This window comes from Gymnogyps californianus, chromosome 13, assembly GCF_018139145.2.
Source record: "Gymnogyps californianus isolate 813 chromosome 13, ASM1813914v2, whole genome shotgun sequence".
Lineage (NCBI taxonomy): Eukaryota > Metazoa > Chordata > Aves > Accipitriformes > Cathartidae > Gymnogyps > Gymnogyps californianus.
In genome coordinates, this window is record NC_059483.1 from 11,122,634 (window position 1) to 11,145,603 (window position 22,970).

General features: G+C 56.9%; 2 protein-coding genes across 2 annotated transcripts in view; one reads left to right on the forward strand and one right to left on the reverse strand.

Moving 5' to 3' along the window:
- Window positions 1-7,789, reverse strand: part of MTMR14 (myotubularin related protein 14) — a 15,594-nt gene extending 7,805 nt beyond the window's left edge. The window contains exons 1-4 of the mRNA XM_050904878.1: window positions 7,535-7,789; window positions 7,318-7,457; window positions 1,373-1,481; window positions 258-333 (exon numbers count right to left, since the gene is read on the reverse strand). Of these exons, the coding sequence (XP_050760835.1) occupies window positions 258-333; window positions 1,373-1,481; window positions 7,318-7,457; window positions 7,535-7,789 (580 nt within the window). The remainder of the gene's footprint in view (window positions 1-257; window positions 334-1,372; window positions 1,482-7,317; window positions 7,458-7,534) is intronic.
- Window positions 7,790-9,667: 1,878 nt separating this feature from the next.
- Window positions 9,668-21,976, forward strand: LHFPL4 (LHFPL tetraspan subfamily member 4). Its single transcript, XM_050905014.1, has 4 exons — window positions 9,668-10,085; window positions 21,067-21,303; window positions 21,524-21,540; window positions 21,808-21,976. Exons 1-4 carry the CDS (start codon window positions 9,680-9,682, stop codon window positions 21,814-21,816), a joined length of 669 nt encoding a protein of 222 aa, XP_050760971.1. The 5' UTR covers window positions 9,668-9,679; the 3' UTR covers window positions 21,817-21,976.
- Window positions 21,977-22,970: the final 994 nt, after the last annotated feature.

The window sequence follows — 22,970 nt, forward strand, 5'->3', positions numbered from 1 at the left end:
GCTTCCCATAACTCACTCTTCAGCCTCAAGTTCTTTTGTCACTGCTTCTTATGAGCTATGGCACTCTGTCCTGCAGTATGATGCTTGGAAATGGACACGAGATTTCAGTCTTTCCTCTATTATGCCTGATACAAGCAGATGCCTGATGCTAGAGCTCTGCATCGGCTCTCAGGAAGAGCTTGCTCTCGTGTGTAGGTCAGTGTCCCAGCACGGACCAGCCTTACCAGGCAGACAGCGACAAACGGCTTCTCACTCACCTGAGAAGATATAGTTGTAGCCAGTGCGCCCATAGAGCTCTCCCCAGCCAGCCAGCGTCGCTGATCTGCAAATATGCTGGAGGAAGATTTTGTTATTAACCACGCGTGCTCCAGGAGTCTTTCCCTTATCAGGTCTCTGGCCTATTTGCTGTCATGTTACATAGAAATGGTTGGTACCTACAGCTACCGCCTCTCAGCGGTCTCCCCTGCGACCCTGGTCCAGATCGAGTTCTCCAAACACATCAAACTCCCCAGTGCCTTATCTGTAGCTAGTTTTTAAACCACATTTTCATCTCCAGTTCTCCAATTCACTAATACAGTCAATTCCTGCCAAGTTAGCAACGTCCACACTCTGTTAATACCCTCCTTGAGCCTTATTTCCACATTCCCGTGGATAAGATTATGGATGGTCCCAGTATGACTCCAGGCAGTTCACTCCTGCAGAAAAAGGTCAGCAGGTTCAGCCCATGATGGCTTCAGTCAAGCTAGATTAAAATTGTCACAGGTATGATTTTGCTATTCATACAGTGTTTCTAAATGGAACTAAGAAAACTGAATTAAGCTACTTAAATTCTAAATGAGACTACTCCTACAGGGCTTCAATACAGTTTAAGTAATCCACATAAAAATGAATCTAATTTCACTTTCTTACAGATCCCCTTGCAGACAAGCCCACACATTCATAAGACCATTTATGCAATCTTGCCTCCCCAGGGAACAGACAAGGGAAACTTCTCTTTAGAGAGAAAAGTTATTCAAAGGGAGCTCACCACTGGGAAGAGTAAGGGGCAGAAAGTGACAATAGTTGTCTTTCCCCTCTCAAAGACCAAATATCTTTGGTCCTTCAGAAGGGACATACATACGGAGAAAACGTTAACTCTTTGGTGCAATGCTCATGACATGGTGGGGTAAAATAGCCTGAAGTCCCCACAGATGACTTATGCAGCCTAGACAGCAAATGCTACCTACTACTACAGGCTGCCTGCTTGTACCTAAGAACAGATTTTTACAGCATTCGGAAAGATGACAACCAACTGAAGACGTGGCTGCACAGGTCAAACGGCAGGGAGAAAGGTCATTTTCTAAGTTAAGACAGGTAACCCATGAAGCTTTACCTTTCCCTTGTACAGAATGACTGGGCAAACAAATCGTCCTCTACACCTCGCCATCTTACTTCGGTTGATAAGGTCCTGCAGTTTGCCAACCTGCACAGTGCTCTCAAACCTAGTGGACAGAGATTTGGTTCAGTACACAGAGCATCTTCTCACACGTCTTTCAGTGAAGTTGCTACAGGCACCCTGGGCTGTAATCCCCATCCCTTTCGCCTAGAAGCCAGCTCTGAAGTTAGCAAGCAAGAGGACACTTCTTTAAGAATTGCTTCCGCGGCTATACAACATGTACGGACGCTTTTCTGTCTCCTTTTCTTTATTTTGAAAGACACCTGCACAGTACATGACAGCAAGCATCTTCAGGAGCTGGCAATATGAGTACCGTCAGAATGGTCTGCTATAGACTAACGTGGATTACTAATGAAGGACTACCAGAGTAAGCCAGTGTCTACAAAAATATATGTTCCGCTTTCCTCCCCACCACCTTTCCATCAAAAAGAAGCTCAGCACTACCAGCAGAGTGCATTCACTATCAGAGTGATAATTTTGCAAGGAAAAATAAATAAAATAGAGAATCAAAGCTTGAACACTCAATGAACCTTAGTTCTGGTCACTTGAGCATTTGTGTTGCCAGGTAATTAGATAACTTTCTGTAAATCAGCTAGTGGGTTGAGCAGGGTAGTTAGATTAATGTCAACTGCATCTGCATAACTAAATTTTGTTTGGTTTTCTGGTTAAAGTTAAAACAGAAATGTGTTCCAAGTTGGAGAAATTTTGGAAACAAGTTAAAATTGCTGCAATTTGTCCAAGTACCAGTCTACGTTTGATAGGAATCCAAACTGACTTCCAAACTACACAGACCTTCAGGAGGAACCGTCAATGCACGGAGGACTAGAGTTTCCACAAGGAATTGGAGAAGCATCCAGACTGACATAATAGAAACCAGATGAAGTCTGGACATAGAAAACTGAATGGCCATGCACTTAGAGATGATTAACTAGAATTTCCAATTAGCCCTTTCCAGCAGTGGAGCTCAGCAGAAGAGCCTAGGTGAACTGGTTGATCTCTGGATGCTCATACATTATCAACATGGTAAGTCTGAAAAAAGGGACAAATACGATCACGGGAAACTCTCCAGGGGGATGGAGAAGTACCAGCATTACTGTGCAGGGCACAAGATCTCAGCTGAGATAAGGCATCTGATTCTAGTGACCTACCCATGCCTGAAAAGGCACAGCAAGATGATTAGGATGGCCAGGGGACAGTCTATGCCACAAGAGAAACCACCACGGATTAATTGGCAGAGCAGATGAAGATGAAGTGAGGACACAACAATATATGCATTAGCGTGAAGGAGAGAACTTACAATGGAGGGGGAGAAGAACTCAAAGGTGAAGGACAATGCTGGCCTAAGAACAAATTAATAACTTTATGCTGGAAGTTAAAAGAAAGTTGCTAAGCTTCAGAACCAGTGAGAGTGTGGAGCAACCTACCTGCAGCTGCCATTCTGGGAAGGATTAAAAAAATTAATCTATTATTAACATGGAAATTGATCTGTTTATGGAAAAGATTATACAAGGTGGTGCTAGTGGAAGCAGGGAAACAGCAAACAAGACCTTCAAATCCTACTTTTTTTTTTAAAAAGGATTCAATTCTCAGAATTCATAGTGGAGGCTTAAGATTTTTCACATTTCCCTACATACACAACTACTTTGGCTGTCCAGCTCCAAAGAGCTTTGACATATACCACAATTTAAAGCACAAGAACCCAAGCTAATCTTCTTTAAACGTTGTGGATGCGAGGGTGCTAAGTGCAAAGACAGGAAAATGCTAACACGATATACTTTACACAGGAGTATGTGAGATTGTGTGCAGGCAAGAGAAGCATGTGCTTGATCAACGCAACCCAAACTCCGCTCATCGCTGTCACTGCAAGCAGCCAAGAGCTCCGCTTCGCAATCTGCTTCCTTCCTCAGAGAGCACGTGAATAACACACACCGCAGGAATGGCCTGTGAGCAGTTTGAGAAGAGATGCCTTCATGTATAATTCCCAATACCAAACTACTTTGAAACTTTGAGAGATTCTGATGTACAGATTTGGTTATGGGGTTGTTTTTAAATGAATGCACGCAATTAAGAGACACATCCTGCACTCTGTTCCAGCTGTCTTTATGTTTCCTTTGCAAAAGCAAATACAGAGGGAAACAAGAACTTTAATACAGTGTTACCAGGATAGCTCTGTGGCACTGCTTCTAAGTCCAGAAGATGGGATTCAGCAAAAATCAAATGCCTGGAAGATCAGAAATTATAAGAGAAGCACCTCCCCAGGAGCTGAGACAAGACAACAGGTTTCACCTCTCAGCACACTAACAGCGCTTCCCCAGAGAGGCATCGCAGCACTGGGGAACGAGTCCGAGCAGCTCGGCAGGGACCTGGGAGATGGGGCGAGCGGGAAGCCCAGCGCCCCACTGGGGACGTGGAAGGATGGGCCCCTCTCCCAGGCTCCCGTGCCTGCTCCCTGGGAAGCCTGCACGCGCATCGGAGAGATCCGCTCTGCTATCCGTCACGGCTGTGCTACAAATAGGGCTCTCGGATCTTCTCGTCTCGAGAACCATCGTCAGTAAAGCTAGAGATAAACATGGTAAGTAAACATAGTTGTACCAAGACTCCTGTAGTAAGGGGAACGGCTGCTCTGAAGAATAGGTGCAATGCTCTTACAGGGACAAGTGATTAAATGCAGCATAGGTAGGAGTAAAATCTACTGAAAAAGGTTCAGAAAACAGAGCACTCTTCAACAGCAGTGTGAAAGAACATCATCAAGGCTGCTTGGCACAAGGTAGAGAATGAGGTGGAAGGAATGACATGTATCTTAACTCTTTTTTTTTTTTGACTTTTGGCTGTTTGGGGGGGGCATTCTTCAGAACTCTGTTTTCCAGAAGATACTGCTGGGCAACCCTACCTCTGTACTAATTCCCTGCCCACCCTCCCCCCAAAATCAGACCCCAAACCTGAATTAATCTTTTTAAATGCAAAGGAAACATCTCCTATAAGGGCAAGCAAACATTTTGGCAACTGTATATTTTAGACAGGCCTGAAGCAGAGATGCTTCTCTTTGGGTAGCCATAACAGCACTGGAACCAAAGCGTTCCTCTCACATTGTTAGATTACGTGCAACTGTCATCACATTTGTTTGCAGCGCAGACACATAACAGGATCGTCAGATGAAACCTGTGTCTGAGATCTGGACATTTTCATTAAGCACAGTCACAGTAAATCTAAGACAGCGACTAAAGAACTGAGCGCATCCCTCCGTTTCCATTGCCTGCAGCGTCTGCCCGCTCCTTCTGGGGGGACATCAGAGATTTCCAAGCGCAGGGAAGGCGCTCCTGGCTGTCAGACGCGCTCTGCTACTCTCTGTGGCTCCTCAGGAGCAGCACCTGACCAAGGGGCACACAGGCCAAAACCACACACCAAATTCCTCCTGCTACCTCCTGCACCTGCCTGGATTTCAGAGTACTGTTAGCAAACTTTGATGAAGCAACATCCTTTCTTCCCCCAGCTGCCCAGCCACAGAATGAACAGGATCAGGAAACTGATCTGGGTTAAAAATATCCATTTTTTGCTGGTTCCCCACACAGCTTCAGAAGCAGCTGTACCAGCAGAATCGACGGGGCAGCGCAGAGTTCGCATAAGTGAGAACTGGTTCCAAAAAACCTTGGTATTCTCAGAGGTGTGAAGCATCCTGCATGCTTCAAGGAGATCTTACCAGCTGATTAAGAACATTACAAAGATGAAAGGCAGCCAAAGACACTCGGTCCTAGAGGGAGTGTCCCGTTCACTGGAAGAGGTTCTTGCGTTCTGTAACACAAGAAGTGCAACAGTCTCTATTTCGTAATTATTCCATAGAATACAATGATGAAAATAAAACCCGGACTTGTCTAAAAATTACTTAGCGGCTTTTACGAGATTATCACCCAGAAATCAGGAGGAGAGGGATGATGAAGGGTAGTGTGTTTCCATGACTCTCTGCGACAGTGTCCTGGTTTCAGCTGGGACAGAGTTAACTCTCTTCTTAGTAGCTGGTACAGTGCTGTGTTTTGGATTTAGTGTGAGAATGATGCTGATAACACACTGATGTTTTAGTTGTTGCTAAGTAGCGCTTATCCTAAGTTAAGGCTTTTCAGTCTCCCATGCTCTGCCAGCAAGCAGGTGTGCAAGAAGCTGGGAGGGAGCATGGCCAGGACAGCTGACCTGAACTAGCCAAAGGGATATTCCATGCCATGGAACGTCATGCCCAGTATATAAACTGGGGGCAGTTGGCCAGGAGGGACGGATCGCTGGTCAGGCATCGGTCAGCGGGTGGTGAGCAATTGCATTGTGCATCACTTGTGTTTTCTTGGGTTTTATTTCTCCCTCTTTTTGTTATATTCCTTTTCATTACAATTATTATATTTTATTATTACTGTTATTATGTTTTATTTTAGTTACTAAACCGTTCTTATCTCAATCCATGAGTTTTACCTTTTTTTTCTGATTCTCCTCCCCATCCCACTGGGAGCAGGGAGGAGTGAGGGAGCAGCTGCATGGTGCTTAGTTGCTAGCTGGGGTTAAACCATGACAGACAGCAAATCAAGACTTGGAAAGAATCAGTATTTGAAATGTTAATTGCCACTGCTAGCTTGCAAAAGTCTTGGAAGAAAACGGGGCACTGAGCATAAGTAGACTTGTTTTGAATACTCATCAGAAAAATTAAGCATCCTTTCCTCTTGCAAGAACAGGAAAAGCAGAAGCATTCGGTTTCTCTTCTCTAAAGACACTCCTAGTTACATTTACAGCTTCAGAATTCAGTTTCCCTTTTTTTGCAGCAAGGACTTTAATCTCTTCTAATCTGATCTAACCGTTAAGCAGAAATTCTCCCACCTGACAGTCAGTTGTGGCTGTTTTCCAAAGACCCCCTCCTACAGCACCCGGCCCACGTGCCAGCGCGGCAGCTGACGGTTTGCCTTCCTCAGGCAAAGCAGCTGGACATATGAGGGGAACTCGGTGACCACCGTCCTTTTGAACGTGTTACTCTTGTCATGGACACAGTTAAGACTGCAAAATTGGATTACGTTTTGTTGGAACAGAAAATAAAAAATGAGAGGCTATCATTAGAGCTGCAGGGAGCAGCTAACGCTCAGCCAGAAGCGAGACCAATGGGATTCTGAGCTTGTGGGTCGAAGTCCAGAAACGGGTTGGCTTAGACTTGCACTAAACTGCAAGCAAGCCTTTCCCGTTAACTCACTAAACCTCAGCGCCCCCTGACCCACGTACCATGGTGGGGGCAGACTATTTCTGTCGAGATTGTCTCGTCTGTCCAGCCCCTATCAGCACCCCCCGCCCCGAGATGCTTTCCAGACTAAAATTTCTCTAATCAGAGGCCTTCCAGCAAGACCACAGGCACTTCACCGAGACAGGGAGAGCATCGCACAGTCCTGCTCCCAGCCACGAGCTCTTTGAGCCTCTGGACAAACTGCAGCACAGCAACCATTAGGATCCAACGCTGTGCTCAGGTCTACTCGAGGACAGCATGCAGCGGAGCTGGCGCTGCCCCGGAGCACCTCGTTTCCTTCGCACCCCTCAAGTTACAGGCTTAGCTCAGCATTCAGCAAGGAAGCCCAAGAGACTCGGGGAGCTCGGAGGAGCCCCACGGGAGCTCTGCAGCGAAGCGCAGCCCTGGCAGGCAGCGAGGGGTGCCCCGGGAGCGGCGTACCCAGCGGCTGACACCGCCGGCTATAATTAGCCGCAGCGCAGCCTGGCGGGGCTTTCCCCGGCCGGCGGGAGCCCCGGAGCGGCAGCGGCTGCCGGCAGGCGCGGAAGCTCCCCGGAGCAAAACGCGAAGCCACCTCCGCCGGCTGTCAACCGTGCGGGACGGGGTGGGGGGCCGGGAGTCGGGGGACCGGGGGCCTTACGGGTCGCGGCCGGCGTCGCGCTCCAGGAGGACGATGTGCCGCGGGTAGTGGGCGCAGACCTCGCCGTGCGCGTTGGAGATCACGCTGTAGCGGTAGTCGCGGCCGAAGAGCTCCAGGCACCGCCGCTCGATCCGCTCCACCTGCGCACAGCCGCCAGTCAGCGCGCGCCCGCCGCACCGCCACCGGTCTCCGGCCCCCCCAGTCCCGGCCCCCTCACCTTAGCGGCGGCGCCGCCGCCATCCTTGGCGCGGTACTGTGCCCGGGAGAACTCCAGCAGCAGCTCGGCCAGGGCACGGTCCCCGGAGCCCGCCGGGGGGCAGCCGCGGGCCGCCGCCATCCCCGCGCCGCTCACCGCCGCCGGCCCATGCCCCCACCCCGCCCGCCGCTTCCGCCCGCCGCCGCCACTTCCGCCCGGCCGGCCAATCACCACCGCGCACACGCCACGCCCCTTCCGCCCGCCCGCCAGCGTCATCGGTATGCGACGCGCTCCCTCTCGCTGCGCCCGGCTCTTCTCCGGGGCTACCGAACCCCGGCTCCGGACCCCCCCGGCTCTCCCCTCCCCCGCCGCGCAGCGAACGGCTCCCGCTGAGCCCCCAGCGGGTGAGGAGCCGCCTGGCTCTCGGTGCGAGCCCGAAGCGGGGCCTGGCGCGGCAGCGGTGCGGCGGGAGGAGCGGGGCCCGGCGCAAGGGCTGGGCACGGCCAAGGCACCGCCGGCGTGGGGCAGGCTGTGCTCCCCAGCACCGGAGCTGCAGCGAGCTGGGGGACGCCGAGGCTTTGCATAAACCACGTTTAGGCCCTCAGAGAGACGGGGGCAAACGCTGGCGGGCACCGCTGAGCGGCTCCGGCCGCGGCGCTGCTCTTCATACAGAATCCCGAAGCGGGTGTTAATTAAAGAAGCCCCTCTGGGGTGTGACCGTACACACAAAGCCAGTCGCAGTGGCAGCGGCGAGGTGAACGGTAGCACGGGCCCCGCAGCACGGCCGTGTGCGCTTGGGAGCGGCAGCGGCTCGTGTGGCCGGGATGGGAGCGGGGACGGTGCCAGCGCCGTCGCGCAGGCACAGGGGCAGCTCGTACTGTTTGTACCGGGGTTAACAGGCACCGCCGTTACACCGCCGGAGGCACGCGGCAGACAGACAGCTCCTTTGCTCTTGCAGGGGAACGCAAAAGTTGTTTTCATCTGCATGCGTCTGATTTGCAAATCGGCTGCGAGCCTTGACAGGACTTGGAAGAGAACGGGGCCTCTGGAGCCGTTCATGAAAGCTGAGTTCAGCGACAGCTGCAGCTAACGCGGTGCATCTTAGCTGCCTTGAGAAGAAAACTGGCCCGAGGCGGTCTGGTCTCTGCTGGTGTTTCGGGGCCAGCGTGAGGCTGCCGGGGCGAGGGGGGAGGATTTTGCCGGCACCTGCCGGCGCACACGTACCTCAGGCCGGCAGCCCGCGACACCTGCCCGGGCACGCCCGTGTGCGCCGGCCCCGCGCCGCCAGGGCACACGAGAGGTGCTGGACCGGGCCCTGCTGCTCCCAGTGCCTGTGCAGCCGCATCGGCGGCAACTTACTCGCTCCGGCCCCACCGAGCGGGTCGGGAAGGCCTGCTGCCCGCCTGGAGGGCTCCTCCGCCAACCCGCAGGTCTCCCCCGGGGTCGCGGAGGGGCCGGGAGGATGAACGCCCTTCCTGCGGGCCCGCTTCGGCCGGACACGCCCACGCGTGTACCTGCCGACACTGGTCGGGGCCGTGCCCAGACACTGTCCCGTGCCCGGGCCCTGCGCGGCACGGCACGGCGGGGCTGAGCAGCCGCCACCGGGCGGGGGCGGGCCGGGGAACGGCTCCGGTGGGCCGGGTTACCGGAGCGGGCCCGCCGCCACCTCAGCCCCACCTCACCGTCCCGCTCCGAACCTTGCCGAGGTGGCCCGAACCGAGCCGAAAGCTGCCGAGCGCGTTCCGAACCGAGCCGAGCCGCCGGGGAGCGGGCCGAACCCCGCCGAGCCTCGCTCCGAGCGTCGCCGAGCCCGTCGCGAGGCGATCCGAACCCGGCCGAACCCTCGGCGGGCGGAGCCGAAGGAGACCGAAGCGGCCCGATCCCCGCGGGGCGCGCGCGGCGGGCTCGGCTCGGCTCGGCTCCGCTCCGCAGTGGCGGGGGGCGCGCGCCCGTGCGCGCGGCGGGGGCGCGCGCGGGGCGCAGAGGCGGCAGCCAAGATGGCGGCGCGGGTGGCGCAGGGGCCGGCAGCCCGCGGGCGCGCCTAGGCCGCGACACCCCCCCCCCCCCCCCCCCCAAGCCCGGGCGGGCTCCCCGCCGTCGCGGGCCCCCTTCCCCCCCTCCCCCCCCCCCCCCCCCGCCCCCTCCGGCAGCGCGGCGGCCGGCAGGATGCTGCCCTCGCAGGAAGCCTCCAAGCTCTACCATGACAACTACGTGCGGAACTCGCGCGCCATCGGCGTGCTCTGGGCCATCTTCACCATCTGCTTCGCCATCATCAACGTGGTGGTCTTCATCCAGCCCTACTGGGTGGGCGACAGCGTCAACACGCCCAAGCCCGGTTACTTCGGGCTGTTCCACTACTGCGTGGGCAGCGGGCTGGCGGGCCGGGAGCTGTCGTGCCGCGGCTCCTTCACCGACTTCAGCACCATCCCCTCGGGCGCCTTCCAGGCGGCGGCCTTCTTCGTGCTGCTCTCCATGGTGCTGACGCTGGGCTGCATCACCTGCTTCGCCCTCTTCTTCTTCTGCAACACCGCCACCGTCTACAAGATCTGCGCCTGGATGCAGCTGCTGGCAGGTACCCACCGGCACCGGTCCCCGACGGGCATCGGCCCCCGACGGGCCTTCTCCGGGCATTGGAGCGGGTGATGGGCGTGGGAGATGCGAGGTTCGCCGGGACAGCAGCGCCAAGCGCGGGCAGCGGGTGCTGGAACCCCGGGAGCCCCAGGCGTTGGTAGCGGGGCCCCTGGCCACAGGGAACACCAAGGTTGCTCAAGGAAGCTGGGCTGGGTCCAAGCACTGCGGGGCCATGGTTCCAGGAACCAGCCCCAGGGCTTCCTGGGACACCGCGGCCAGGCACTAGCACTGACAGAGTACCAGGAACAGGCACCAGCTCGGGGCACTGGTACCCAGGGCTCCCCAGGCACTGGTATCAGGGCTCCTGGCCACAAGGAACGCCAGGGTTGCCCGAGAAAGCTGGGCTGGGTACAAGTACTGTGGATCCATAGGACATCCCAGCCAGGAACTGGCCCCAGGACACCCCAGGGCTTCCTGGGACGCTGACAGAGCACCAGGAACAAGTGCCGGCTCTGGGCACTGGCACCTGGGGCTCCGCGGGCAGAGGTTGGCTTCAGGGAACACCAGGGTTGCTCAAGGAAGCTGGGCTGGGTACAAGCACTGCAGGGCCGTGGGGCATCCCACCCAAGAACCGTCCCCAGGGCACTCCAGGGCTTCCTGGGACACCCAGGCCAGGCACTAGCACTGACAGAGTACCAGGAATGGGCACCTGTTCTGGGTGCTGGCACCCGGGGCTCCCCAGGCAAGATCTGACCCCAGGGAACCACAGAGCTCCCTGGGACACAGCAGGAAAGCTGGATCAGGGACCCACCTCAGGGGACCCCAGAACAGGCACCAGCCCTGGGGCACCTGGACAGCCTGGAGCACCCCAGGACAGCTGGGCCAGGCACTGGCCTTGGAGCACCCCAGGACACCCTGGGCCAGGGACCAGCCTTGGGGCACTCCAGTACACTCCAGTCAGGGACCAGCTTTGGGACACCCTACAATAAGTCCCACAGAGTCCAGGATCAGCCGCAAGGATGCCCTAGGACACCCTGGACCTGGGACCACCCCCCTGGGGACCCAGACCCCCCCGGAGCACCCCACATCAGGGACTAGTCTCCCTGTCTACCCAGCCCCAAGGGCATCCCTAAGCAAGCTCGCCCCCAGGGGATACCCACTTCAGGGGAACCCCCAGCCCCTGAAGGGACCCCATCACTGGCAGGAGCCCATGCATGGGCCCCCCAGCCCTGTAAAAGCATCTATGCACAGACAGACCCTCCAGCTCCCCCTTAAAGAGATGTTGTACCCAGGCCCCCCTCCAGCATCATGAAAGGGCTGTGGGGACAGACCTTCCACAGCTCTCCGTATAAACAGACCCTGAGTACAGTGCTTCCCACAGAGGAACACCATACATTTACCCTGGTGTCTCCTCAGAAGTGACCACAGGCTCAAGCCCAGTCATTCCCCCAAAAGTGGCCCTGTCTGTAGATCCTCCTTAGCTCCCTCCACAAAAGAAACCCCACCATAGATGTACCCCAACACCCTCGTAGACTCACTCCTCAAAGGCACACTGTACAGTAACCCAAACTTTTCCTCAGAAGGGGAACTGATGTGTATATTAATAAGGATCCCAAGTATCCCCTTGTGCGCAGACCTCCAAGCTGTCCTCACAGAGGGTCTGTCCTTTTGGGAGAAAGACTCTGAGAAGAGATGCTGAGCTTCCCCCGGTAGTGGGACCCTTCGCTTCCTTCTTTCTCCAGTTTTACCACATGTGGAAAGACCTTGTGTTACTCCCCACTGCATACAAAGTGTGAATAGACCCAGAGCTTCCACCAGAAGGACCCAGAGCACCCCATATTCCTAATGAAAGTACCCCAGTCTGCCCCCCCCGGGAGAAGGGCCCCAGTCATTGATGTGGGAGGATACAGCCTCCCCATGCTAGGGGCTTGCAGCTAGCCCGGCTCTCTCCCTTGCAGCTGGCTTGGGCTGGAAAGCCTGACCTCTCCTCACCCAGATTAGGACCACAGCCAGACCTGGTGCTGCCTTGGCTTATGGGGAAATTCCTTCATCTTTAATTTTCCCTGTCCTGAAGATTTACTGGTTTAAGGCAAGCTCAGAGCCCAAATCCTACTGATTGTCAGCAGCTTAATCAAGTGGCTTGGAGCACCCGGACGCTGCTGCTGCTGGGCAGGGAGCTGCGTGGCGGAGGGCACTGCACTGAAGGTAGCCCCGGGCTTCCTCCCCGGTGTCTCCTATCCTGCCCTGGCTCAGGCTTGGGTGGCCACAGCAGCACCCTGCTGCTGTCACCTCTGGATACTCCTCGCCCTGCCCTGGGGCTTGTACCTGCTCACGCTTTGCACCTTGTGGCTACACTTGCGTTGCTCACAACTGCACTTGTGAGAACCCCGAGTGTGTGGCTTGCTGGGGCCATGGGCCAGCTCTCCTGGCCCCAGCCGGCCCAGGCTTGGCTCGGAGCTCTCCCAAACCAGCACGGCTAAGCGGCCTTTCTGTGTTGGGGAAAGTCCAAGGTGGCATTAACAGAGACTGGCCATCCACCCTGCCCTGAGATGGGGCAGCATGAGAGAGCTTCTGTCCTGCAGGAGAGGCTGGTGTCACCATCAGGGAGGGCCAGGACGCAGAGGTGGTGGGGTGATGTGTCCTGGCAAGAGGGAGCCTTGTCTAAGGGGGGCCGGGCAGGGCTGAACTTCCCTGGGCTTGTCAGAGGCAGCTGCAGGTGGCTGTGTTACCTCACGCAGGGAGAAGGAGCTGCTGTTACCCAATGTGTGGACACCATGGGCCAAATTGCATGGGTAGGGCAGGGATGTGGCCTGATGCAGGCTCCGGCACAGTGTGATGGCAAGCTTTGGAGATTCACCCGCCTGGGAGGTCGGAGGGTTGTGCCAGAGCAGAGGGCTTGGAGGGGCAGAGAAGGAAAAGGCATTCCTCCTGCCTCGGTGAGGTTTTAGCTGAAGGAGGACTTGCACCACTACAGCAAAAGCAACAGCGAGGCCCAAAGTTTCATGGTCTCACTGGTGAAAACCAGAGAAACAAGGTGAAAGGCAGAGAGATGGGGCAGAGGTGGGTCCACCCTGTCCCTGTGGGATGGCCGGTGCAGAATACAGGGCTGCTGAGCGAGGGCAAGAACGGGCTCTTCAGAGGAGAAAAATCAAGAGCAGGAAGGTGGGGGAGGAGGAGAGGAGGAGGATCAGGAATTCAGTATCTCTTTCAGAAAAAAAAAAAGTTTAAATTGTCAATGTCTAATTAGTGGACGACAATCAAGGAAGGGTTTAATTAGAGTTTCACAGAAAGCTCCAGCTCAAAAGCCACTGCCCCCCTAGGAGGAAACTGGATCTAATTAAGAGGAAAGACTCTGCTTTATCGCAAATAGAAACGTAGCCATCTGCCCTGTTCAAAATCCCAGTAACGCAAAACTGGAGATTTTGCTAAATCCTTCTGTTATAAAACCAGAAATGGGCCTTTAACATGAGCACATCAACAACTGTACGACTGACACCACCCTGATGCCACCCCAGTCCTCAAAATTAGTGGAGGAGCTCCTTCAGAAAGTCCCACGGGATGATGCTTGCTTGAAGAGAAATGGGCTGCGTGGGTGATCCCTCTCATCCACCCTCCATGGAGGGCAGGTACAGGAGTGAGATGAAGGCAGCTGGGCTGATTTTGTGGATGCCTCCATTCCGGCGACCACATAGCAGTCATCTGCTGGAGACCAGAGCACAGGAATGCACCACCACCACCACCACGCACTGAGGAGGCTGCCCAGGAGCCTGAGCATTTCTTCTGATCCCTAATTCTCTGCTGTAATGTAAGACGCAGTCACCCCATGAGTTAACCCTGAGCTTTGAACAAAGTTGTCCTGGTGTCTGGCACTAACACCGGAGTGAGAGACCCCAGCTGCCTCTGCGTGGCACTGCACCCACCTGCCTCCTGTGAGGACAGTCACTCCAAGCAGGTCCAGGGCTCTGTTTTCAGGGGGCTTCGGTTTTGTACTTACGGTCTACTGAGGGTCAAAAGAGGCAGCCAGCTGAGCACACAGTCCCTCTTGCACGGAGGAAGTGACTGGCCACGTTTGAAGGTGTTTCCCTGCACTTCAAGTCCAGCAGTCAGTGTGGTGAGACCTTCCAGCTCCCTTAGGCCAGGCACAAGCATGACGCTAGGGTGCCTTTCCACCCAGGGCTGTGTCATTGGCCGTGGGGCTGGGGTTTGTCTTTATCAGTGGCACTTTGGAGTTAATTGTGCCGTGTCCAGGCACCTTGCCTGATGGAGAATGTGATAATACATATCCGTCTCAGCCCTTTTCGCCTTTGGGAGACCCTCTTCAGAGCTACACTCACACCTCGGATGGGCCCTTCCCATCCACCAGCACGTGAACCAGGAGCAGAGGCAGAGCCTCGATCAGCGGCTTCATCTTCTGCACGTGAGCTGCATTTGCCACCAGCTGAGTTGGGACCCCTCACACGGCGCAGCTGCACGGCTTCGTTTCGGCACATCCGTGGAGAGGAGTGGTTAGGAAGCCTGTTGCCAACTGCCGGGCTGAGCACGGCTGAGCTGCGAGGTGCGGTGGTGTGGCTGCGGCCTTAAGGGAGAGCAGGGTCTGGCCCGAGCGAACGCCGCAGCCCCGAAACACTCCCTGGTGCTGGTGGTGATGCGGTGGCTCTGCTGAGCCAACGTCAGGACGGGCTTGTCTTCCCGACTGGGACTTGCTGGAAAGCCAGCTCCTCTCGGAGAGAGTTTGAGGTTTCAAAAAAATTGTTTTCATGGATATAAAAGTCATTCATTGAAATTCTTAATGAAAAAATTAGAGACGGATACCACTGCTCCAAACCAGCTAGGAGTGTAGCTGGGACAGCTGCTGGGAATGAGGATGAAGTAGCCTCAAGCCCTTTCTCTGCCCAAGGCAGAAATATCGCCAATATATGATCTTCCAGGTGAACCGCTTCCACCTGCAGATCTTGCAGCAAAAAGAAGACATCTGTCATGGTTTAACCCCACCTGGCAACTAAGCACCACACAGCTGCTCGCTCACTCCCCCCCCCAGTGGGATGGGGGAGAGAATCAGAACAGTAAAAGTGAGAAAACCCGTGGGTTGAGATAAAGACAGTTTAATAGGTAAAGCAAAAGCCGTGCATGCAAGCAAAGCAAAACAAGGAATTCATTCACCACTTCCCATCGGCAGGCAGGTGTTCAGCCATCTCCAGGAAAGCAGGGCTCCATCACGCCTAACGGTTACTTGGGAAGACAAACGCCATCACTTCGAACGTCCCTGCCTTCCTTCTTCTTCCCCCAGCTTTATACGCTGAGCATGATGTCCTATGGTATGGAATATCCCTTTGGGCAGTTGGGGTCAGCTGTCCCGGCTGTGTCCCCTCCCAACTTCTCGTGCACCCCCAGCCTACTCGCTGGTGGGGTGGGGTGAGAGGCAGAAAAGGCCTTGACTCTGTGTAAGCACTGCTCAGCAAGAACTAAAACATCCCTGCATTATCAACACTGTTTCCAGCACAAATCCAAAACGTAGCCCCATACCAGCTACTATGAAGAAAATTAACCCTACCCCAAGCAAAACCAGCACATTCTCCACCGCTTATTCCATACCATTTACGTCATGCTCAGGGCCCACACTATCCAATACATCCTCGTTAGCCACCACCACCCTTCCCATCCTTTGATATAATACACAGATATCATTCCCCTAGTCTATGGACCACCCCTGTGAAATGTCTGTAAAATGTCCATAAATGTCTACAAATGTCCACAAAATGTCCATTGAGTTCATTTAGTCCATGACTTTGGGCTCCATCTCTTATGGTGGTCACTCAGGACAGGAGAGGTGGTGTGTTGCGTGGAGTTACGGGGCACCAAAGCCAGCTCTGGTCGGATCACTGCTGCACTTGCACTGCTTCTTGTAAGGCTTGTCCTCCACTGGTTTGGGTGGTTCCTGCTGTAGTAATTCCTGTAACATGCAACTCAAATCATGGGTTACAACAATTTAAAGGTATTTGCATTACAGTCTCCACCCCTGCTCCGTTTGGACCAGACCGTAGGGTTTAACATTGCAATGATCTCCTCCCCTTGCCCCTGCTCCGGCTTGGACTTACCCACAGACTGCAAAAAAACTTTGCATTTGCTGAATTACCGGCTTCTGGCCCCCAAAAAAGCTTTCTTGAAGATTTCCCCTCTCCTTCTCCTGCCAGTCCTGTCGTGCAGCGGGGACAGGAGCAGCGACGCAGTGCAGACCTCGTGTCCGTCCAGCGCCTTGTGCTCCGCAGCAGCCAGCCCCCGGCTTTGGAAGGCAGCGTAACCCCCCCGTAGTAGCTGTTGATGTGCCTGCGGACCCGCAGGGAGGGGCTGAGCCGGGCGTTTCGGAGCCGCTCGTGTCCTGGAGCTTACATCCCTTAACTCTTGTTCCAGATAAAGTACCTGTCAGTTCTGATTCATACGAACTCGTAACTCTATTCTGAATCCTGCTGATTTTTTGGCTCAGAAACAGCCCGTGGAGCAAAATGCCGTAAGGGAGCTCCTGTCTGTGTAAATGGCCGGTGCTAGCCGTCCCAAGCACGCTGCCTTTAATTTTCATTTCTTTTTGAGGGATTTCTATTTTTAGGAGAGCGGGGGCTGTGTTTTTCCCCTTTCCTTTTGGCACTCAGCTCTCAGGAGGTTTCCTCATGAGAAGCAGCCGCTCCAGACCCCAAAGTCACAGCACAGCCCCTGTTCCCCTGCGGGTTTGGGGCTGGTGTGCAGTGCCCAGGGGCACCACGTTGGGGATCTCCAGCGGGGCCCCCCGATGTGCCGATGGCACAGCGTCGCGGCGAGCGGCCGTAGGCACAGTGCAGGATATGGCACCCAGAGCTTCCTCCCCTTTGGCGCAAGGTAGATGTGAGGGGCCGGGGGGGTCACCGAAATACCCCCAGCAGAGAGGCGTGTCCATGGTGAAGATGGGAGTGATGTGCATGAGGGCAGGGGACAGCCAGCTCGCTGAACCTGAGGGAGGGCGAGCCGCTGCCCATGGGGCCAAACGCCTCGCTGTCCCCAAGCCAGGTTTAACAAGCCCCTTTGGGACCCAGCAGTTGCTGGTTTTCCCCCAGTTAGCCCCGCATTTTCTGGTTTTCCATCCCTTGTGTGTCCTGTGGCAGTGTGATGCTCTGCGTGCCCGTGCTCGGGGGGAGGTCACGTCTCTCAGCTGCAGGACATGTCCTTAGCCCCTTCCACCCACGGCGGGTGAGAGAAGTAAAAGCCAGTCTTCACCCAAACCTGCAGATTAAACTAGACAACAAAAGTGATTAAAAAATCAGATATGAATCCTTCAGGCACAACTGCATGGGACTGGAGCGGCGCTGGGATAACCGTGGTACTCGGCAAACACGCAGGTTACTCAGATGGTCCAAATTAGCTAAATGCACCTTCTACCAAGGGATGTTATCCTGCCAGGCGGAGCCTCCTGACCTCTCTGCTAAAATCTTGCTCCAGTGTTGCAGCCTGAGTCATAACATTGAATTCCCTTCAATTAATTTCTTTTGCAAGGATATCAAAAGCCCTTGAGATGCCCGTTTCATTTCTAGGGGACCCTGACAAGGGAGCACCAAGGAGTGGGAAGCCACGAACCAGCTGCAAAACCAAGCCGAGAAATGCCGGTTTCCCCGGAGCCAGAGCCGCAGCCCCAGCAGAATCCCGCGGGTGGCCCTGCAAACTGCAGCCGGTTCGTCCTCCCTCTGCATACACCCTGCCCCGGTGATCACTGAAAGGCCCAGTCTCAAATCCATCTTTCCAACTGGGAAAACTCTGGAAGAGGGAGTTGGAGCCCAGGGCCTTGGGGAGGGATGGCAGCTGTGGGCTGTGACGAAGCAGCCGGCTGTCCTCAGTGCCACTGGCAGTGGGGATCAGCACCCTCAGAAGAACGGGAATTAAAAGCAAATGGACAGGAGTTGGGTTATTTTTTTCCTCTTTAATAGCATCTCTTGTAGGAGTCATCACTTGGTGTTTTTCATGTGGTTGCAAGGCGTCAAAATAGGCTGTTTTAAACAAAAACCAAGATTTTCCTGCAGGTCTGCAAGGGACCTTGGGGCGTTTGGAGGCAGGTGCTGGCAGAACGGTGCTGTGGGCAGAGGGACGGGCAGACAGAGCCCCGTCCTCGCGCCCCGCAGACCTGCTGCAAGGGGCTTGTTGAAAAGGGCAGCGCCGAGGCCTGTCGACCGCGTGGGGATCCCCTCCTGGTTCTTGCTCTGCACTTCAGTGTCACTCCTTGCTGCAGGCACGGGAAGGTGTTTCCAGGGCATTGGGCGGCCTGGGGACACGCAGAAAAGGGAATTGCTTGTGACAGAGCAGAGGACTTGTCTTGCTGCTGGGAACATGTAGGACAGACGGGAAGAGGAGAGCACCGTGCTGCTCTTTGCTGGGAGAGGATCTGCCTTTGGTGGCATGGCCCCACCACGGCCGCTTCTCGGGGAGCTGCAGAGCAGCAAGGGACTCGTGGGAAGAGGCTGATCGCCCTCAGGCAGAGGCATTCGGGTACATGCGGTGACTCGGGCACGCTCCTTTGCCTTGGTAGTAAATTTGTAGTTTAATTCTCTCTGGCAAACGGGGGCTGTGAGATCTCGGGCAGAGCTCCTGGAGCTGCTCTGGGGGCCAGGGCACAGGCTCCCCCTGCCCTGGTGCCAGTGCAGAGCGGGCACACGGGGACCAGGGCAGGCAGAGGCAGGCTAGAGCCAGCCCCTGTGGTCCTGGCAGTGGCCATCACTGCCTGTCCCCCGTGGCTGTGTTGTGACAACCTGCTGCACCGGTGGCTCACATGCTGTGCGTTTTTCCTGTACCTTTTTGAGCTGCTCTCTGCTTTTGCCTTAAACTCTGCCTCTCGTGTCCTCCACGAGTGCTGTAGCCCTCCAACAGGTTAATTCACTGCCTCCTGCGTCACTGCCCCGCTCTGCCATGTTTGGGACCTGCTGATGTCCTGGGAGACCCTCACACATGCACCTGTGGTGTTTGCAGAGCGGCGAGCTCTCGGCAAGCTCCTGCTTTACTCAGGCAGCTGGATCCACCCGGAGCCCAAAAAAATGCTCAGAAATGCAGGGGATGATGCTTGCAGAGTCCAAGGAAAGACCCAGGGGCTGCTGTTCTGCTCCTGTGAAGGACCGACCAAAGGCTGTGCACAAAAGCTGGGAGCCTGCACAAGCCCTTGCTGGTGCAGGTAAAATTGGCGCCTGATTTTTTTTTACTTACATTTGCCGCCTTCTGCCACCCTGGAGCGCAGCCTTGTTCTTCTCCTCTGGGCTGACAGGCTGTCGCTGAGGGCTGCTGCCCACCCAGGCAGCTGGGGCGCTCACCTTGCCGCTTGCCATGCTTTCCTCTGGCCTCACCACGCACTTGCGGCTCTTTTCTCCTCCTCACCGATTTCGGCAGAGCTGTTACAGCCGTGCCCATTTCCAGGCTGGGTCATGTCAGCCTGACCAGCACTGCGGGGGCAAAACCACCCCCTCAGCAGGGATGGCCACAGAGCACCTTAGCTTTTTTCACAGCTGCACTGCACCGGGAGCTCAGTGGGTCCTAAAATCCTCTTGGCATCTCTGCTTTCCCGGGAAGAGTCCCTGGCATAGGTCTGCCGCTCCTCCTCACCTTTAATTCAGGCCCTCGGCTCACTTAAATGCCATCTAGCTCGAAGGTTAGCAGGCAGGCCAGGTTGCTCCTCACCATTTACCGTGCAGTGCCCAGCATCGGTGCCGATTATACGTTTCCTTCCAGAGGGGATGGTTTTAGGTTGGCCCGGTCCCAGCGGGCAGGGAGCTCCCCCAGACGTGGCCGTGCTTGGCTGGGAGTCCCCGGTGACGATGTGCAAGAGATGCCGGCTTGTCGGCTCTTTGTGCATGCACCGCACTGTGCAGTCATGCGGTTCCGGGGTGGCACCGGGGCTGTGTACGGTGGTAAATCAGCTTGCAGAGCTCGCCTCTGTCTGCCAAGCTGCTTTTACCAAGCAGGTTTGTAATGTGGACGGAGGAGGCAGAGACCCGGCAGCAGCTGGCGGGTGGTAATATGTGCCGGTGCCTGGGCTGCCGAGGGTGACTCACCTCGGCGTCCCTGCCCTTTCCTGGAGAGAGCAGTCAGCGCAGATCATCGGGACGCGAGGGCCGTGCCGAGTCCCGGTGCGATGCCCTGCGCCAGCCCTGCGCTCGCTTGCCAGCCAGACCACCGGCTGCCTGTCCCCCGGGGCTGCCGCTGCGGCAGCACTCGTGCCCGGCAGGGTGTTTGCTGTCCCTCCAGCAATACGGGATGGGGAGGTGCCTTGTTACTTGTGTGGGCACAAGCCTCTCGGTTCTTCCCTAACCCAGGACAAAAATACTCGCAGGGTGCCCCAGCCGCTCTCCAACAACATTAATATTTTTAGCCTTCCCAGCTGATATGGGGCAAGGAGCTGTTGTACTTGCTGTAGTTAGAAAAAAACGTCGCCTCCTTGCCTTGACAGTCACGGGCTTTGTCTCGGCATTTCCCTTCCTGTTTGTCCTGGTGCTTCCTGACGTCTCCCTGCTCGGCACGGAGTGTGTGGGACAGAGGCACGCTGAGCAACGACCCCGCTGGGAGCGGTGCTTGCAGGCTGCGAGGCGGTCGGGTGTTGGGGCTCCTGGGGACGATGACCCTCTTGGCAGGCAGCATCCCTGCCCGCAGCATGCCGGTGGCTCCTGCCCACATGCAGGGAGCCTGCGGTGATGAGGAAAGCCCATGGGAACCACTGATCCTGTGGTTGGTGCTCGAAGAAACCAAGACTCTGAAGTCCCCATTTGTGTGTGGGCCAGGTTTGGGGCAGCCATGTGCAAACGCAGTCCCCTGGGGCTGCCGGGGCAGCGGTGGCTGTCACCTGCCGTGCCGCCTGGCTGTCGTGGGGCCAAGATGGGCTCCCTGCCAGGCGCGGGCTGCACTCATGCACTCACCGGGGGGCTCAGCGCCCGGCGCTGCCACCTCTGTGTCCCCTCTGATGCTTCCCCCTCCTCTCCCCCTTGCAGCGCTCTGCCTGGTGCTGGGCTGCATGATCTTTCCCGACGGCTGGGATGCAGAGACCATACGGGACATGTGCGGGGAGAAGACGGGGAAGTACTCCCTGGGAGACTGCTCCGTGCGCTGGGCTTACATCCTGGCCATCATCGGTATCCTCAACGCCCTCATCCTTTCCTTCCTGGCCTTTGTCCTCGGCAACCGGCAGAACGACCTGCTGCACGAGGAGCTCAAGACAGAGAGCAAAGGTGAGCGCCGCGCTGCCGGGGGTCCCGGGGCCCCGTGCCACAGCCCTGGGGGGGATCCCGGGTGGGAATAGCCCGGGGGGCTCGGCCCCTCTGGCAGCCTGCAGCTGGGAGAGGGTCCCGCGGGCTTAACTGCCACCTGCAAAGCGAGGCAGGCCGGGCAGGGTGGGAGCAGGCTGCTGAGCCCCTGCCCTGCCTGACGCCCTCTCTTCTGTTTCCACAGATTTTGTCGGCACTGCGGTAAGTCCTGAGTGTCGCTGTCCCGTCCCCTAGCCCTGACCGTGCGGCGTGTCGGGATGTGACTGTGCTGGGTGGCCCCGTGTGGGATGGGATGGGGGGACCCTGGCTGTGCGGGGCAGTGGGGCTGGGGGCACTGCGGACAAGGGGGCAATGGGGAAGGGGGGCAGCAGGGCTGGGGACAGGCATGTGCATGGCACGTGCTGGTGGCACGATGGCGCAGTGAGGCCTGCCCAACACCAGCCCCGACCCGCTGTGCTCTCCCCGCAGAGGATATAAGGCCGAGCACCCGCAGCAGGACCCTCTTCCCGCGGCCGGCAGCCTGGGCGCTCCCTCCCTGTCCTGCCCTTCGTCTGCTGCCAGCGGCCATGCAGCGTCCCGCGCCGCCCCTCGGGCCCCGCCGCCCGCGCCGGGGACGTGCCAGCCGCCCGCCGCGTCCACGGCCACCTCCATGTCCACGCCGGCACCGCCATCCCACGCACCCCGCCAGCTCCGCACCCCCTGCTGCCCGCGGGCCGCCGCCGGGGGAGGATGCCCCAAACCCGCTTCGTTCGAGAACAGCATCCAACTGCGGTTTTGTTTCAAGGAAAAAACAGTCTCAGAGTTTTTAACAGATTTCTACATCCCCAGGACTCCTGATCCGCCGCCTCCCACCCGAACGCGCGCCCAGTGATGCCCCGCGCCGGCTGCTCTGGGTCCCAGCCCCCTCCCTGCTCCCATTTTGTACAGCTCCGTGATCCTGTCTCCATGGCCAGGGGACCCGGCAGCCGGAACGGGGCCCAAATCCTACTTTTATGTGTAAATTCATATTCTCTAAACAGGGTAAAGTGACTCGTGCCCCCTCGCCCCCCGCCCCGGGAGCCCGGCCCCAGGATGTGGTGTTTCCTGGTGCATTGCCGGGGCTGCAGGCTGCCGCTCGCTGCCTCCCCAGCACGGGGACTGCAGGGGCCTCGCTGCCGCCGGCCGCTGGGACACCCGACTTGCGCCGCCGCTGAATGTAAGCCCTGGTAAGTGGGAGCAGCTGAACATGCAAACCCCCCCGGGCGGGCGCAGAAGGACCCCCCTGCCAGCCCCCTCCCCAAGCCGGCCACGGGCTGTTGCCAAACACCTTCCCTCCCCATCCCCATACGGTGCTTTATCTCCACTGGTGACAGCAAGGCTCTCCCTGCCACACGGCGTGGCCAGGGGGGACCCGGGCACTCCTGTGCCCACCCCGGCGTCCTGGCCCTGTCCCCTGGCTGCACCTCGCTGGCCCGCGGTGATGGCCCGCGGGGAGCCGGCGGCAGCTGCCCGGGGCAGCGCTGAGCCCGGCAGCCTCTGAGCACGACCCAGCCTCAATCGCGCACACACGCAGCACCCAAGAGCCGGTACTGACACCCCCGGCACCCTCCCCGGCACGGGCGGCTGCGGCTCTGCTGGCCAGACCAGCGCTT